The sequence below is a fragment of the Acinonyx jubatus genome, chromosome F2, assembly GCF_027475565.1.
Source record: "Acinonyx jubatus isolate Ajub_Pintada_27869175 chromosome F2, VMU_Ajub_asm_v1.0, whole genome shotgun sequence".
In the NCBI taxonomy this organism is placed as follows: domain Eukaryota; kingdom Metazoa; phylum Chordata; class Mammalia; order Carnivora; family Felidae; genus Acinonyx; species Acinonyx jubatus.
Genome location: NC_069394.1, coordinates 7,724,537 through 7,741,683, shown reverse-complemented (window position 1 = coordinate 7,741,683; position 17,147 = coordinate 7,724,537). Strand labels below are relative to the sequence as shown.

Genomic DNA, 17,147 nt, shown 5'->3' with positions numbered 1-17,147 from the left:
TCAACCCCAGCACATTGGCATAATTCTTTATATTTCATTTCCTTTTGAAAAGACGGTGTTTAAAAGGGCTATGGCACAGTGCAAGGTGGAATGCGAAAACTAATGTGGAAGCAGATGTTCCCAGAAGGGTGTGCACGCCCACAGTGCTGAGACCCACCCCCCCACGGCAGGGCCTGGTGCCCTCGCACGCAGGGGGGCGCTCTGACTACAAACCTAAGGCAGGGAGCAGACACCCAGCATGGGTCCCATTTTAAGAGTAATGAGCGGGGTGCCTAGGTGGCTCAGTCGGTTTAGTGTCCAACTCTTGATTTCGGCTCAAGTCATGACCTCATAGTTCGTGAGATCTCATCAAGCTCTGTGCAGAGCCTGCTTGGGATTCTCTCTCTGCCTCTCTCTCTCTCTCCCTCTCTCTGTCCCTTCCCCCATTCACTATCTCAAAAACAAACTTAAAAAAAAGAAGGGTAATGGGCAAAACTCCAGTGTCCCCATGTTCTAGAAAGTTCCCATTTGCCCCTCCAGGCCCACCCTCTGTCTTTCACCCAGGGGGTCCATGCCCTCTGGCTTCCCGCTGGGTTTGGCCAATGGAGGAGGCAATGGCAGGAGATCTGGGCTCCCTCCTGGTCACCAGCTTGTCTGAGGTTGCTTCCTCGGCCACAGACTGGCCTTGGAGTTCAGGGGCCACTCTCCCCCTCTGTCTCCATACCTGGGGCATAAACAGCACCCCATTACCGAGCTATCCACAGTCTCCCCCATGACCACACTTTGATGGGGAATCCCTTTACTAAACCCTCAGGTTGCCAATTCAAGTGTGGCACCTGCTTCCTGGCCATGTCCCACCAGCTCCCCGCAGAGATCCTTTCAGTCACCCTAGATGGCTCCTCTTTCTGGCCCCATGCCACCTTCATGTCGGCATGAGCCACACTCCTCAGACCCAAGAACAATGGCCTCTAACCCAGCTTCATCTCATTTCGTCTCCCTGCCTCACCTATCATCGCTGACCCGTCCTCCTCTCCCTTAGAAGTGGCCTTCCTCAGGAACTTCCGCCCAGTCCCCTGATGACCGTCTACTTGTGCCCTCATAGGCTGATGGCCCCAGGGCTAGGGCTCCAGCCCAGCCCTCCTGCCGGCTCCACGGCCAGGTAGATAACATCCCCTTGGACACCCACCGTCTGCCAGACTCAACGGGTGACCACGAGAAACCTGTCCTCTCTCCCCCAAACCTGCTTCTCCCTGGGGTTCTCAGGTTGGCAGGGCCCGTCCTCCACCCTAGCACCCAAGCCAAGACCCAGGCCACTGCCACTCACTCCCTCTTGCCTCTCGCCCCGTCCAACCTCTACCGGGCCCTGGGAATCCCATTTCCGCCGGAGCTCTGGACTCTGTCCCCTTCTTGCCACTCCCACGGCCACTGCTGAATTCGGATACTGTAGACCCTCATCGGGACTCCCCCACACCCTCTCCCACTGACTCCTCTGAGCTCCCTCCAGACCCCGTGTGACCTCGGTGGCTGCTCCTCATGCGTACCTCCAAGTGCCGGTCTGGTTCTCCGCCCGCACCACCGAACTCTGAGCAACTTTCCTGCGCGAACGCTGTTCTCTCGCCATCGCATCACCGGCAACAACCGTCACAGCGCCCCCTGCGTGTGGTAACACTCACACCAGGCAGGTTGACTTGGCAAAGAGCAGATGAAGAGTTAAGCGTGCTTGCAATCACACATTTGAAGAAATTAGCTCATAGGCACTCATGTATAATTAACACCGCACTAATATTCCAAAGTACCTGTTCTAAATTGCCCAAGAACTAATTAAATCTCAGAACACCCCAGAGAGTAAGTGTTATCAGCCACATTAATAAAAAGCTCAGAACAGTCGTCAGAACAGCAGACTGATAAGGGATTATATTCTGGGACTCTGCCACCAATTCGCTCCACGCTGCTAAGACAGCAGTTTAAGGAACTTATTAGCCCACGACAATTCCATCGGACCTGCTGAATACGCATCACTCTCACTTCTGTTCTTCCCCTCAGGCTTTCTCGCATCTTCCCGGCTGTCTGGCTCCGGAGGAAAGCCAGGCAGGCGCCTGCTTCCAGCAGCGGCCCCGTGCAGTGACAGCCGTGAGAAGCAGCACAGGAAGGGCAGGAGGCCTCTGTCTTCCCCGTGACCCCGGTTCCCGCTATGTTACCGCACCTGCAGGCTTGTGCTGGAGCCACAGGAAAGGAAATGCCTGTCTCACCTCCTCTCCGCACACATAAACGCCAGGTCATCCTCAGACATGGAGCTCATGGCCCCCTCCTCAGGAAGCCCTCCAGGATGTACGCCACAGACATGTGGTCCTGCCCTGCCCTGCCTCTGCTTTAGCCAGAAGCACCAGGCCCAGCCCCCTGCTTTAGCCAGAAGCACCAGGCCCAGCAGTAAGTCTGGCCACCCATCCCAGGACTTCTCAGCCATCGGGGGTTTTCCTGGCAGAGACCGAGCTCCTGTTCATACGGGGTCACAAGGCACAACAGCTCCTTGTCTTGGGAAAAAGCATTAAGTAGCAGGAAAGCCCAGGTGCCACGACCTCCATCACACCCTCTCAAGTCCCTCCACGCCAGGACGCAGCGGGCAGCCCACCGAACTTCACACATCAAGATACAGTGGGCTGTGCCCTTGGCCCTGACACAGGAGAATCGGCTTCCCCAGCACAGTCATTCACAGCCAGCACGGCCCCAGGAGGCCGCCAAGATGCTGAACAAGAACGCCTCCCTTCAAAAGTCCCGGCATAACATCCCACTTAAGTGGGATTGTGTGTTCCTCCTCTGCTCTCTCCTCCCACTGCAAGAAAAGGCACTGAGCACCCCTGGTTTGCCCGAGAGACACAGCAAGTCAGGAGGAGGGATTGCGGGGTACCTGGCATCAGCCCTACTTGTGTCTCACACCTGGAGACTTCATTCCCACAGGACCAGAGGTCTGAATTCAGGTGACTCTGGGCCAGGGCAGGGTGGCGAGTCAGAGGGCCAGCATCCCAGAAGATAGCTTGATCCACATGACCAGAGCTTGAGGTCAGAAGTCTAAGGGATTCAGGTAATCATCAGCTGGCCTTGGACAACTCCCTCCAGGTGGCAAAGCCTCTTTTTCTTCATCTGCAGTGAGATGGTTGCCCTACCCTGGCGTCCAGCAGGAGGATTAGAACAGATGCTCAGGGCCCTGGCAGCGGCTGGGCGCGGCAAGACGAGGCACCTCAGTGGAGCCCAGCCGGGGCCAGTGAGCATCACGGGCCCGCTGACCTGGGTGTGTCTGCTACTGACCCGTGGAAGCTCTGGACTAGCTCGCCTCTGGAAATTCTGCGAGCATGTAAAAATTTCCCAGCCTGATTCACACTCATTGCTGGGGCCCGACAGAGCTCCCCATGGGCTCCCAGCTATAGGTCTCATGCTTTCTTCCTCCCCTAAAGCAGTCTGATCACCTACCCTGTTATCACCCATCTGAACTTCATTTAAAAGCTACCAGAAGCTACCAGAGTAATGAAGGTCATGCTCAGGTATTTTCACTGGGCAGCTGTTTACCAGCTGCTGGCCCTGAAGAGAGAGAGCTGGCGGGCTCAGGGGGTGGAGGGGGCTCCCTAAGAAGAAAACGGTGCCTGCACCAAAGGAGCCAGGAGACAAGTAGGCACAAGTGTGCAGAGCAGTGGCCCAGATGCAGCATCTAGTCTCAGGGCAGGGGGAGACCCGTCCTTGCAGGGACAGGGAGGCCACAGAGGGATGCTCAACAAGAAAGCAACAGGTCACCTTTGGGCTGGACACTGCTCTGTGGAGGGGCGGGGTTAGGGGGCCAGTGGAGATGTGGAGCCACCGATCCAAAGGCTGTGGCTGACAGTACCTGGGAGGTCCCACTGGCACCTGACTCCGAAGATCCAGAACAGTACTTGGATCAGGGTGGGAAGGGAACCCCAAACCCCACAGGGGCAGATTTGAGTCTGTGCCTGCCCCCCATCTTCTTCCCGCACCCTCCCCACCTTCCCTCAAGCCCAACTTTTCTCCAGACTGTTTCTTGTTTCATGACTGTAAACACAGTGCCTTATTTTGTTAATAATAAGATAACGATGAGTAACTTAAACGGCACACTTCTCCTGTTAAGAAAGAAAGAAAGAAAGAAAGAAAGAAAGAAAGAAAGAAAGAAAGAAAGAAAAAAGAAAAAAGAAAAGAAAAGAAAAAAGAAAAAAGAAAGACAAAGAGGAAGGTAGACCTGGGAGAGGGAGGAAGGTCAGGAAAGAGACTGGGGGCCCCAGGGTGGCTCGGGGGGGTGGGGGGGGGGAAGGGGGGGCGCACAAAAGCCAGCAAGGCTCAATAACAGTGCAGTCTGGGGTGAGATCAGAGGAGGAATTAAGCGCAACTCAGGTTTCTAGTTCAGAAGACTGGGAAGCACCAGCAAGTGAGAGGTAACTTTCCCAGGCAACCATCAAATACAGGCAAGAAAAATGAGAGATGAAACCCAAAGCGTAAAGAACACAGAGTCCAGAAATGACCATTAGCAGGTGCGCTGGCCAGGCAGCCAGTAGCACGTACTGGGGCCGATCCAGGTCACCTGGCCCACACCACGTAGAAATGGACATAGAAGTTAGAAAAACTAACTTTGAGTTTCCCGCTCATTAGAGACTTTGTAGTTCCTGTTTGTGCTCTAAAGGATCCGTGCATTTACTGAGCACTTCGTGTGTACCAAGCACTGTTCTGAACACTGGAGACAGAGTGACGAAATGACATACCCACACGACGTACGCAACACGGTCTTCCTTATGCCAAATCCATAAAGGAGCAGACTTTGGCTCTAGATTTTGGCAAAGAAAGGACAGTGATGAGTGACTCTATGCCATGTGCAGGGCACCAGGCCCTGGGACAGCACGAGATCCTGTCTGCTCAGCTATCAGCACGTGGGGATACAAACACACATACGACACTCCTAACACGAGGAGACACGCATGGCACGGGGTGAACAGCCTGGGCTGCCGGGAGGCAGAGGCTGAGGACAAGGACGGGCATGCTGAGCCAGCCTGAGACAGCAGTGAGGCCAGGAGCTGCAGGAGGGTGGGCACCTGCTGGCACACGAACACCAGACGGCCCTGGCATCCCAGAGAAGGGATGGGTGTGCAAAGGCAGAGGGATGGGCAAGCGCCTGGGGCCAGAGGCGAGTGTGGCTACTCAGAAGGCGGAGGGGAGGGGGCCATTCCACGGGCAAAGGGAACAACGTACAAGAGACAAGCGTGTAGGGTACTGGCACCACCAGAAGTCTGTTACAGAGTCATACACGGGCAACATGGGAGGGGGTCGGGGCGGCGGGGGGGCAGCTGTCAGGCTGTGCAGAAACAACCCAGCAGGCTCAGGAGGAGCTCGGACTGTCTGAACAGCAGCAGGGAGAGCTAGCCGGTCCTCGGGGGACAGATGCGAGCAGCGTGCACTTGGCCCCAGTGGCAGGGAGAGCCAGAGTGCACGCACCCAGGGCGTGTCTAAAACAATCCACTGAAATCTGGGGAGAACATGGGAGAACTCCTCTTTCCCTTTCTTACTGCATCCTTGCGAATTTTATATTTTACGTGTGTTTTACAACAAACATAAACATGTTCTTACAGCAAATGGGGATTTGAGCAAAATGCCTGGGCTCCCATCCCAGGCCCACCACTTACTACGGGGTAACACTGGAGAGGGTGCTTGTCTCAGTTTCCGAATCTGTGAAACGGGGACAAAATCAGTAAGTACCTCATGGGGTTTTTAATGAAGAGGAAATCAATTAATACTTCTAAGACACTCAGTACAGTGGTGGGCCTACAGTAAGGATGCTGTAGTTGGTTTTTAAATTTTAAAAATGCAATTTATTGGTAAAAAATGAATATTTATCAGGGACATGTATGCAAATCACTGGTCGACACAGAGCGTGGATGGGAGTAGGGCACAGACCAGAGCCATCAAAGAGTCTGTGGAGGGAATGATGGGGCCTGATCCACACGAACGTCAGCCGGATAGAGAGGAGGATTGGAGAAATATCTCACAGGAAAAGTCAACTGACCATGATAAATGACTAATGTGAGAGGTGACATCTGGATGGTGGGGCCAGTCACCAAGTCAGAATATGGGGGGACCATTTATAAGGAGCTAGTCAGTGAGCTCAGCACCAAACAAGCCCACAGCTCAAGCCGCCTGTGGGTCACCCAAACGGATCTGGAGCCCAGGACAGGTGGGGGCAAGGAGGGCGTCTGCAGGTCACAGAGCACAGCTGGGGGGTGAGTCCAAGGAAGTGGATGGGAGCCATGCAGCAGTCACCAGTGACACTCATCAAACACCTCCGGCTCTCCCCCACCCCAGGCACTTTCTGGCCCCCTGAAGTCGGTGGGGCCACGACATCAGCTCTGGCCAACGAAATGCACGGGCAGAAATGACGGGTGTCACTTCGAGGCTGACACGAAACCGCGCAGGGCTCTCCTCCCCTCCTGCACAGTGACCAGCCACGTTCGGGGCGGGGGGCCGCTCTCTCCGTCCAGGACCCCGAGCGAGCAGAGCCCCTGAGGACCGGCAGCAGGTATGGAGTCCGAAGGAGAACGCGAGCTTGCTTCCCTTAAGCCACTGCAGTTTGGGAGAGGCCTGTTGTAAGGGTGTGGCCTGGCCTCCGCGGATGGACAGACTCGGGGACAGCGACGGAGTGGGGGGGTGACGTGATGAGAGGAGGAACAGGAGCTCACCGAGCAGGCGGGGCAGGAGCAGCTGGAGAGAAGCAGGGGAGCTGGGAGCACAAGGTGTCACCGCGAGCCCACACTTCCCAGCAGGCCGAAGGCTGGGTGTGCCTGGAGACAGGACCTCCAGGCTTCCAGTCACCTGATCGGTGCACGGGTGAAACCAGGGTTTACAGGCAGCAAGAGGAACCAGCCGTTACCATTACTCAGCTTTCCACGGAGAAAAATGTTCCATTCGAGAGACGGACGCTGCTCCGCCTTGCCACCTGCAAAGTTTCAAACACAACTCACCCAAAACCGTTTTCAGTCAGAGCAGCCATTAGGGAGTCAGCCCTTTTGCTAACACCAACGCAGTAGAAGGCACTTGAAACATTGTTACAAAAAAGTCTCCATGAAGATTACAGGGGCATCTTAGGGAATATCTTAAAATAAATGCCTTGTCTTCTCGAGGACAGATTTAACAAGAGTTAAGAGCCCATTTCTGCAACTCTCCTTGCAGAAAATGACCCCAGAAATAACAAGCTAAGACAGGTCCAGAAGTCAACTTTTACAAAGTTGACATACTGATTTCTGTAGGCCGCAAACTATTTTTCAAAAACACCAGCTGCTCCACATAATGGCATTAAAAAAAAAAATCTCTTTTCCTGGTTTCTTTTACCATTCAAATGCAGAATAAAATAAACAGACGTTGAATACACATCAAAAGTATTATTTTAACTTGCTGTGGTTCAGGGAAGGGAAGGGCTTGTTTTGTTTTCTTGTAATTGTTTTAGCAAGCTAAAGAGTCAAGGTCAACTGTTTGAAATGTCACTAATCTGCTCTTTGCAGACCGTGTATTAAAACAATTATGCAAGAATTTTCCAAATTGTAACGTTGTGCTTGGCAAACTAGGATCCGGAGCAGTCACATGGACACATGGACGGCAGCCACAAGCCAGTTGGGCAGAAGGTCATTTCTGCATATTTCAGCGGCTCCGACAGGGGCCAGAAAGGGAAAGACTCCCAGAACTTCTACCTTTCCGTTTGGTATTTGTTAACTTAAAGTGCTTTTAGGTCATTCAAATCAATGGAACACGACTCCAGTTTCTCTACGGCTATTACTGGAGGCCGCTGATAATCTTATTAGAAAGGACTGCTCAAGTCTGCCATTGTAGGAGACATGGCTGAACTAATTACAGAGCAGAAGATAAACATGAACCTCGCAGGGTGGAGCCTTCATTTCTTATAAGGTTAGAGATAAAGCTCACAAAGGTACACTGAAATGAATAAAATCTGCCTCCATGGAGTGGAAATGAGACGGGTTTCAAGACACGGCCGTGGCACAGCAGGCTGGCCAACGGGTGAGGGTCAGGAGGTGTGGGATGGCACCCCAACCCTACCTCGGACGAGGCGTGGGGCTCCGCCCGATCATCATCACTTCTGGACTCAACTTCCTCACCTATAAAATTATGAAAGTGAGGCTGGAAAGGGGGTTTTCCAAGCCAATCTTAAACAGTCACATACCATGTGATTCAACTGATAGAAGATCCTCAAATGACCAAACTACAGAGCTGGAGGACAGACCTGTGGTTGCCCGGGGTGGGGGTGGGTTGACATGTCTACCCCTGTGACACGTGACACAGAACTACCCACACACGTCATCTCACTGTCCACGTCCCCATTCTGACGTCATGCGTGAACCTCTACACAATCCTTAGGGGAAACAGGGTCAAGGGCACAAGACTTCTCTAGACAATCTTGGCAACTTCCTATAAATGCGCAAGTATTTTCAAATTACGAAGTTTTACTCTTTTAAAGTATTTCTTAGACGTTGCACCGGACCCTTATTATTTCCTCTGTGGACCCTTTGATGTGAAATAGCTTATCTACCAAACTGCATTTATTAAGCAGAATTCTTTTGCCCATGTTTAGTGATCAAATATATAACTGTCTTAAACTTTTTACAAAAATACAATTTCCAGATGGATCAAAGACACAGGTAACCAATACAACCGTACAAAAATAACAGAGAACTACATAGGAGCACGTTTTTTATTATTTGGGGGTAGAGGTAAGTGTTCTAAGCCATGAAGAAAGGGGCAAGAAATTTAAAAGGAACATGTAGTGACAATACAGACATTTAAAACTCCAGCAAAGTGCGAAAGAAAACAAAGCAAGGCTACAAACGACAAGACAATGATAAACGTGGAAAATACCCTCGGCACATATGTGTCCGGGAAGTAACTGACAGATGCTGTCTACGGGGCGGCTTGGCAACAGGCGTATGTGTCAAAAGGTAAACTATACCCTTATTAGCCGAGCAATTACATTACTGGTATCCGTCTAAGATAATAATAGCATAAGTGCAAATAATAAAATTAATATGCATGCTCAAGACCACTCACCTGTGGATTGTCATTGTTATTGTTTAAGTAGGCTTCAAGCCTGGTGCAGAGTTCAGTGCAGGGCCTGAACTCACAACCCTGAGATCAAGATTTGGGCTGAGATCGAGAATCAGTCAGATGCCTGGGGCACCTGGGTGGCTCCCTCAGCTAAGCGTCCACCTCCTGATTTTGGCTCAGGTCTTGATCTCAGGTCTTAAGCTCAAGCCCTGTGTCGAGCTGTGAGCTGACAGCACGGAGCCTGCTTGGGACTCTCTCTCTCCCTCTCTCTCTGCCCCTTCCCCATGAGCACTCGCTCTCAGAATAAATAAACAAACATTAAAAAAAAAAAAAAAGAGCTGGACACTTCACTGACTCAGACGCCCTGAGTAGTGGTTTTCTTTTTTGTAATCAGGGAGAAAAATGAAAAGCAATCTTGGATGTCAATCAACTGGAAACCGATGAAGGAAAATATATGGCCCACACATACGATGAAATGCTGGGTGTCCTTTAAAAATGACAAAAATCCGCATTTACTGAGTAGTTTGGTCAGGAAGCATAGCACAGCTGCCACACCGCGGTGGGTTCAGAACCCAGACCCACCACATACAGGCTGTGTGATCTAAGCAAACTCCTGAACCTCTCTGTGCCTCAGTATCCTCTCCTATAAAATGAGAGTAACAATAATGCCTACTTCTTTAGGTTGCTATGAGAATTACGGGAGCTAGCAGCAGTAAACACGGAGTATCCAGAAAGTGCTACGAAACAGCTTGTTAAACAAAAAAATATTAACATGAAAAATGTTATCGGCTATATTGGTGAGTAAAAAAAGAAATCACAGAACATGATACATGACCCCATTTCTAAAAAACATGTGTGTACACAGAACGGAGAAGGATCTTCCTTCTCTTTCTTACACGGTATAGTAGTCAATACACCTAGGCAGTGAAATTCTGGATTATTGTTACTTTCCTCTTAGGACTTTCTGCATTATTTCAGGTATTTAAAAAGAAAAACAAGATAGGTACTGTGAGACACTTCTGGAACCTGAATTGGTGTGAGCTTTTGGTGGGGAGGGGGAATTCGGCAACATGTAATATACATCCTGACCCAGCAATTACACTTGTAGGAATTTATCCTATGAAAGTAACAACATAAGTCCACAAATACATGTGTGCCCAGGCACATATGCACGCACGTACATACATATACGCCTGCACACAGAAGTATTTATGAAAGCAATATTTACAACAGCGAAAGACTGGCAACGACCCTAAATTTGCTCAGCTGACAACAATACGACACAGAAAAACAATGCTGTAGAGTTCCATGGAAAGATCTTTTTGGAAAGATCTTTTTGGAAAGATCTTAAGGGCCTTCAATGCCCAGGAGACGACTTGGCACTTGACTCTGAAGGGGAGACACTGAAAAACTTTGTTTTAGGAAGAAAACCCTGAGGGCAATGCAGACAATCCACAGACCCGACTGAACTCCTCAGGCTGCATCCAACTTAGATCCAGGTCTGACATCTGAAGGAAGCAGCAGCAGGAAGGTTTTGCAAAGGAGAACCCTGAGTTCCGGCCGTAATCGCACAGAAAGCCCAGGGGTCTCTCAGGAGGAGGCTGGCGGGATAAATCATGTGAAGGCACAAAAACAAAACAGGTCCTCAAGAAGACAGCACTGAATGACCCCAAAGATTCAAATTCTCGGGACTCGGGCAGGTACACATAGGGCTCTCTTAACGCTACAGCCGGCCCCACTCATTAAGAGGCAAGGGCCACGGGGAACGCAAACTGGTGCGGCCCCTCTGGAAAACGGTATGGAGGGTCCTCAAAAAGTTACAGACAGAACTACCCTGTGATGCAGGAATCACACTGCTGGGTATTTACCCAAACAATACAAAACCACTAATTCAAAGGGACACATGCCCCCCTACGTTTATAGCAGCATTTCCACAATAGTCAAACTACAGAAGCAGCCCAAGCGTCCATCAACTGGTGACTGGATCAAGAGCTGGTGTGGTGTGTGTGTGTGTGTGTGTGTGTGTGTGTGTGCGTGTGCATGCATGGACACATACGTGTATGTGCAATGGAATATCAGTCAACCATAAAGAGAATGAAATCTTGCCCTTTGCAATGACATGGATGGAGCTAGAGGGTATAACACTAAGTGAAATAAGTCAGAGAAAGACAAATACCATCTGATTTCACTCTTAGGTGAAATTTAAGAAACAAAACAAGCAAAGGAAAAAAAGAGAGAAACAAACCAAGAAACAGACTCTTAACTACAGAGAACACACCGATGGCTACCCGAGGGGAGGCGGCTGGGGGGATGCCATTGAGGGCTGCACTTGTGATGAGCACCGGGTGACGTGTGGATGTGCTGAATCACTACACTGTGTGCCTGAAACTAGGAACACTATACAGGGATTAAAGTAAAAAACTTAGGGGCGCCTGGGTGGCTCAGTCGGTTAAGCGTTCGACTTCAGCTCAGGTCACGATCTCACGGTCCATGAGTTCGAGCCCCGTGTCGGGCTCTGGGCTGATGGCCCAGAGCCTGGAGCCTGCTTCCGATTCTGTGTCTCCCTCTCTCTCTGTCCCTCCCCCGTTCATGCTCTGTCTCTCTCTGTCTCAAAAATAAATAAACGTTAAAATAAATAAATAAATAAATAAATACATACATACATACATACATAAATACATAAATAAATAAATACATAAATAAAGTAAAAAACTTAATGAACAAATAAACAACATGCAACCACCATTAACTATTTGTGTGAGAAAAAGAGAGTGGGGGTGTGCAGGGGGTGGGGGCCGGGGGGGGGGACAACCCATAACCCAGGGCCAGTGGTTGACAAATGCACCAGAAATCAGCACTTTATGGGCAGGGAGGTGCATTCTAATCCTTCCTCCCTCAACCATCTCAGTTCTAGAAGTATCTTTATTTGCCAAAAGGGCATCAGGCTCTGAAACAGGAGGCCAATGGCTCTGAAACCACAGCACTCCCGGCCTACGTGCCTCCCACAGCAATGACGTGCCCTCCGCTTCGGGACAGGTGTCTTCCCAGTGGCCTATCCTGTTTGAGTGCTAGTCCATTATTTGCATTAGCCCATGCAGCCTAGAAAGTCACCTCGAGAGCCGTTCTTCAAAGGAAAGAACGTTTTATATTTTCTACAGTTTGCGCAGATGTTGGCAATGAGCCTTGGCCACCAACCTAGATGTCTGGTAAATATCAGTTACTCAGTTACTCAGTTATGCCCCCAATCTGCGCTAGGGTCTTGCTTCCCGGTTGGGAGGTGTTTACCGTAAAGGGACTTGAGGACTGAGGTTCAGAGGCTAGGCTCCCTTGCTAACTAAAGAACCCTGGACAAACACCTGATTGCCCAGTCTAGCTATCCTTACATACACAACAGGAAGGAAGACAACAGTACTGCTCCCATACTGCTATGAATAAGTTATAGCTAATGTTTGCTGAGCGCTTTTCAAAGGCAGGTACTTTTCTGAGCACTTTAAAAGTCCTGCCTTATTCAATCCTCAAAGCAACCATATGAGATAGTGCTGTGTTTTATTCCCATTTTACAGATACGGAAACTGAGGCAGAAGGAAGTTATTAAGGCCTGGAGGAGCTGGGATTCAAACCCTGGCTGCCATATTCCAAAGCCTATGTTTTAACCAGAACTGGTTACTCCCATGTAACAAGCTTAGCACAGTACAAAACACAGTAAGAACTCAAAGTCTTGGGCAAAGTCTGAAGACTTGACAAGCGGTACAAGAACCAGACAAGAGCAGGGCCCACAGCAGAGGCCCTCCCCTCTCCAGTGCAGTCCTGCTAGTTCATTCCTCCCACAGGGTCGCCCCCGAGACCTGCCCCACCGCAGAGACAGCACTCCTTGCCCACCTTCACTGAACCTCCTTCAGCCTCTTTTAGAAGTTACTTCAGGCGCGAAGTCAGCGAAGCGCCCAACTTCAGCTCAGGTCATGGTCTCACGGCACGAGTTGGAGCCCCACACCGGGCTTCGGAACTCTATCTCCCTCTCTCGCTGCCCCTCCCTCACATCCCCCCCTCGCTCTCAAAATTAAACAACTATTTTTTAAAAAGCAAGTTACTTCAGATGAAGCTTAGCCAGGAACATCAGTGGAGGAAGCACCAGTGTTCTTTCCTTTCTTCCAGAATGCCTGCCACAACCTAGCCCCCCAGCCACTGCTGGCTCAGCAGGTGCCTCACAGGGGCCCCGAGCACCCTAACGTCTGCACTTCTGCCCACACCTCCCTCCATTAATGCCAATGCCACACACACCATGACTCCAGGCTCCCTCCTGACCCCCCCGTCAGAAGGCCGCCTCCCCTCCAAGGCTACGTTCCCTGTTAACATCTCGTGATGCACAACCCTGCTGTCCTACCCAGGACGCAAGCTCACCGAGGGGACGCTGTGTTTTACCCTCTCTGCAGAGCCCAGAGCTCCCGTGGACGTGCCCCCGTGACTCGCACTCCGTGGGCACCGCCTACCGGACACGTCACCGACAGTAACAGTCATTGGTTCCCAGACACAGACTTTTCCAGATAGGCAGGCCGCGTATAAAAGCGCTCGATCTCCATGCAGTAACTGACCCAGGGCAAACGGATGTCCGCAGTTACACGTCTTCGCGAGAAACTGGCGCGTCCGGCCCTTGGGCAACGTACCTGCGTCTCCGTCCTCCTCACCCCAGTTCAGCACGATGATGCAGACGTGCTTCCTCAGCTGGCGTGGGTTAGAGAACTTTCGACGGCACTGGCCACACTCCAGGCTGCCCGGAGCCAGGCTGCTCCCCTCCTCCGGGGCCGGCGGACTGCCCTCCTGCAGACTGACGACGCTCTCTGCCAGCTCCTCCTCGCCGCTGGGCTTCTTTGTGGACCCCTTCGGCCTGCCTCTCTTCCTCTTCATGACCGAAAACTCTACCAAGGAAACAAGAGGGCACAACGGAGTCACAGGAGGCGACAGTGCACGGCACGCACTCAACTTCCAAATGTGGAAATGTGTTCAGTTTCAGGTTTTATGAAAAACAGAAAGTCTGAAGCCGTTCCAGAAATTAACAGCTGCAGACGTACCTTTAGTGCTCACAGTTTTGCATCCACATGCCAACGTACAACCAGTTTTCTAATACTCTCCTTTAAAAATACTATGCGATCAAACCTTGGCACAGGCTTCCTCCGTAAAGTGGGGACGATTTTGAACTGTGACCGGCAGCCCCCCCGGTTCACAAATCAGACTCCTAGTGAAGCAAGCAGCAGGTCCATTTATACCCAGTTCTCGGAAAAGTGCTTAAGGACTTCTTTGCAAAGGATTCTCAAAGGCCGCTTAGCCTTTCATGCTCATAATGAGCTGCACAACTATTCAGATTATTTCAAGGCGTCATAATTATTACAGCCAAATTGTTCTGATAAAATAGGGAAAAAAGAATTACAATCTCAATCTACCAATTACAGGACTAAAGACAAGAGCAACATGCTTCAAGTTTCCAGGCGACCTAGCGAGTTGGATGGCATGCTCAGAGCCGCTCTGGAGCAAGCTTCAAATCATTTGTCAACTTGTAACTCTGGTTAATTGGTGCTCGTGTTTAAGGCAGTCACCTCCAGAATGCGGGTAGGAAGTGAGACTGGCGAGCGGGGTCGGGGAGCATCCTGCTGTTGCTCGTGTGAAGGTGGAGGGGCGCGGGCTCAGGTGATGTCACGTGACAGGTACCCTGAGAGACACCAAGCAGGAAGCCAGCACAGTGTGGCCGGCGCCCCAGGGCCAGGTGCCTGCAGGGTGCCATCCTCTCTGACTCTGAGCAGCGGAGGAGGGGAGGGGTCCTAGGCTCCAGCACCCACCCTGGGAAAATGGTCACGTACGAAGCAGTGAGGTCTTCGGGGCCCCTCCTGCTCTCTCCAAGGCTACCGCCCTGCACAGGAAAGTGTCACCCACCCGCCCTCGGCCACCCCCGTGAGGACCCGTGAAATGGGCTGCGGTGCTCCCAAGTCAGGCAGGGAGACCACAGGGGAGAGGAGGGCAGGACGGTTCTGGGGCAGAACCTGCCAGGAACCAGCGAGTGGCTTGACAACGTGGGCCCTGGACAGAGGAGGCTGCTCCGACGCGGGGTCCCCAAGAACTCAAGGAGACGGAGCACTGGAACGGGGGAAGAGCTGCGGGGGGAGCCCTTGCAGGGGCAGGGCTTCTGTGGAGCTGCAGGGCCGGGCTGGGTCGGCGCCAACCGAGAGCCACAGCGGAGCCCTCGTCGGCCGGAGCCACAGTGAGGCATACAATCCCTGCCTTCCCGCTCTGTCCGGGGCGTGTTGGAGACGGGGGGCCGGGGAGGGAGCACTTTACAACAGGCAGGCAAAGGCAGAGACCAGGTGGCACGAACGAGGGCACAGGACGCTTCGATCCTGTGGCCCACACCAGGTTTTACCGAGCAGAACAGCTGTGTAGACACAAGGCCCAGCCGACGTGTATGGGAGGCCGGAGGGGGCGGCGAGGGAAGGAATGTACACAGTAAGGACAGAACTGTTTACCTCACCGTCATGAGAACAGCTCTCCTTGTTTTCCGTCACCATGGCATGATCTTGTGCAAGGTACCGAAGCGGCAAGGAACAGCAGAGAAGGACTGGCGGGGAGGCTATGAAACACGCACCGCCTGTCACGTCGGCTGAGCTGCAGAAACGTGTCTCGTGACAGTTACGGACGCCTGTGGCCCGGGCGCAACACCGAAGAGGGACCCTGGACCCTGCCATGCAGACGGCCTGATGCTCCTCTCTGAAATGCCCTATGAGGACGCAGCCATGTAGACAAGATGTCTGGCCTCTGCCCCTGGCTACTGGGGGGGACCTCCAGGCCCTCAGGAGGTCCTGCCCGACAGGGGTGCCTGTATGCCTGGTCTAACAACGTGATTTATGACGGGCCCTGTGACAAGTCAGACCGGCCCTGACCTCTGGAGGAACCAGAGAACAAACGTCTTCGTCTGAACCTACAGGACGAGCATGGGACCAACGGCCAGCCACGTAGGCAGTGGGTCACCAAGCCCCCCATAAAACCTTTGGACACCGAAGGCTGGGGTGAGCATCCCTGGCTGGAAGTTCTTGGGTCCTGTCATGTAAGACAGCCGGAAGAAGGCAAGGCATCCAGGACTCCACAGGGGGAGGAGGGTGACCAAAAGGTCCACACCTCAAACCCTCCAACCCCAGACTCGGCCCCTGCATCTCTCCCTTTGGCTGGTTCTGACTCATACACATTTTATAGAAAATGGTAATCGTGGTATGCTGCTTTCCTGAGTTCTGTGAGTCATTCCAACAAACCACGGAAGCTGAGAGAGCCCTTGGGGTCCCCCGGATTCGTAGCTAGCTGGTCCCGGGGACCCCCAAACTTACGGCTGGGGCCAGCAGTCTTGTGGACAACCGTGCCCCTCACCCGGGGTTCACCACGCTCACAGCGGCAGGGCACCCTACCTTCCCTCCTCGGAGACAAGCCGGAACACGTGCCACAGTGCCACGGGGTGCGGGGCTCTGCCTGCCGCGGTCTGTGCACAGGGGACTCATGGCCCTGGTCCTGACTGCCCGTTGCCCCCCAACACCTAACCTGGTATCCCGCAGGGCCGGCAGGCACTGATAAATCCCAGTGAATTAAACTGGTGAGCGGTGCATAATCTGGCTGTCAAGGGAGAGACACAAAATCAGCCCTGAGAGCCTTGGAAAACCTCTAACACGACGGTGACAAAACTCATCTTACATCTTGCCACATCCATAATGCAGATGCTCAAGACCAATTAGTTAGCAAAAAATGAAATATTCATAAGTGAACTTGGAATAACTGAAGAGCACTGGGAACCGGGGCAACCACGGACGCCCCGCAGAAGTGCTGAGAACCCGGGCCCCGGGCAAGCGAGGTCCTAGAACGCCGCGGTCCAGACCTCGGCACGGGCTTCCTTTCCGTCCCCTTCCTCCTCCGTGGGTCCCTCTGTCCGGTGTCTCTGTGATCTGTCCCAAAGACATCTGCCCACGGAACCCCCTCTCCATTCCCTGTCACCTAGATCCCTTCGCACGGCCTCCAGCCTCCTGCTCCCGCCCTCCTCCACCTCCACCCCT

General features: G+C 52.3%; 1 protein-coding gene across 10 annotated transcripts in view; it reads right to left on the bottom strand.

Annotated features, from left to right (window-relative positions):
• Window positions 1–17,147, bottom strand: part of ZFAT (zinc finger and AT-hook domain containing) — a 282,959-nt gene that overhangs the window by 129,104 nt on the left and 136,708 nt on the right. For 9 of the 10 annotated variants that reach the window (XR_008292503.1, XM_053208115.1, XM_053208117.1 and 6 more), the window contains one exon: window positions 13,734–13,985. Coding sequence is in view for 8 of the 10 variants with exons in the window: in XM_053208115.1 (XP_053064090.1) it covers window positions 13,734–13,985 (252 nt within the window). In the remaining 2 variants the exon portion in view is untranslated. Of the gene's footprint in view, window positions 1–13,733; window positions 13,986–17,147 lie in introns of those variants that run through there. The other variant, XM_053208116.1, reaches the window with a different exon arrangement.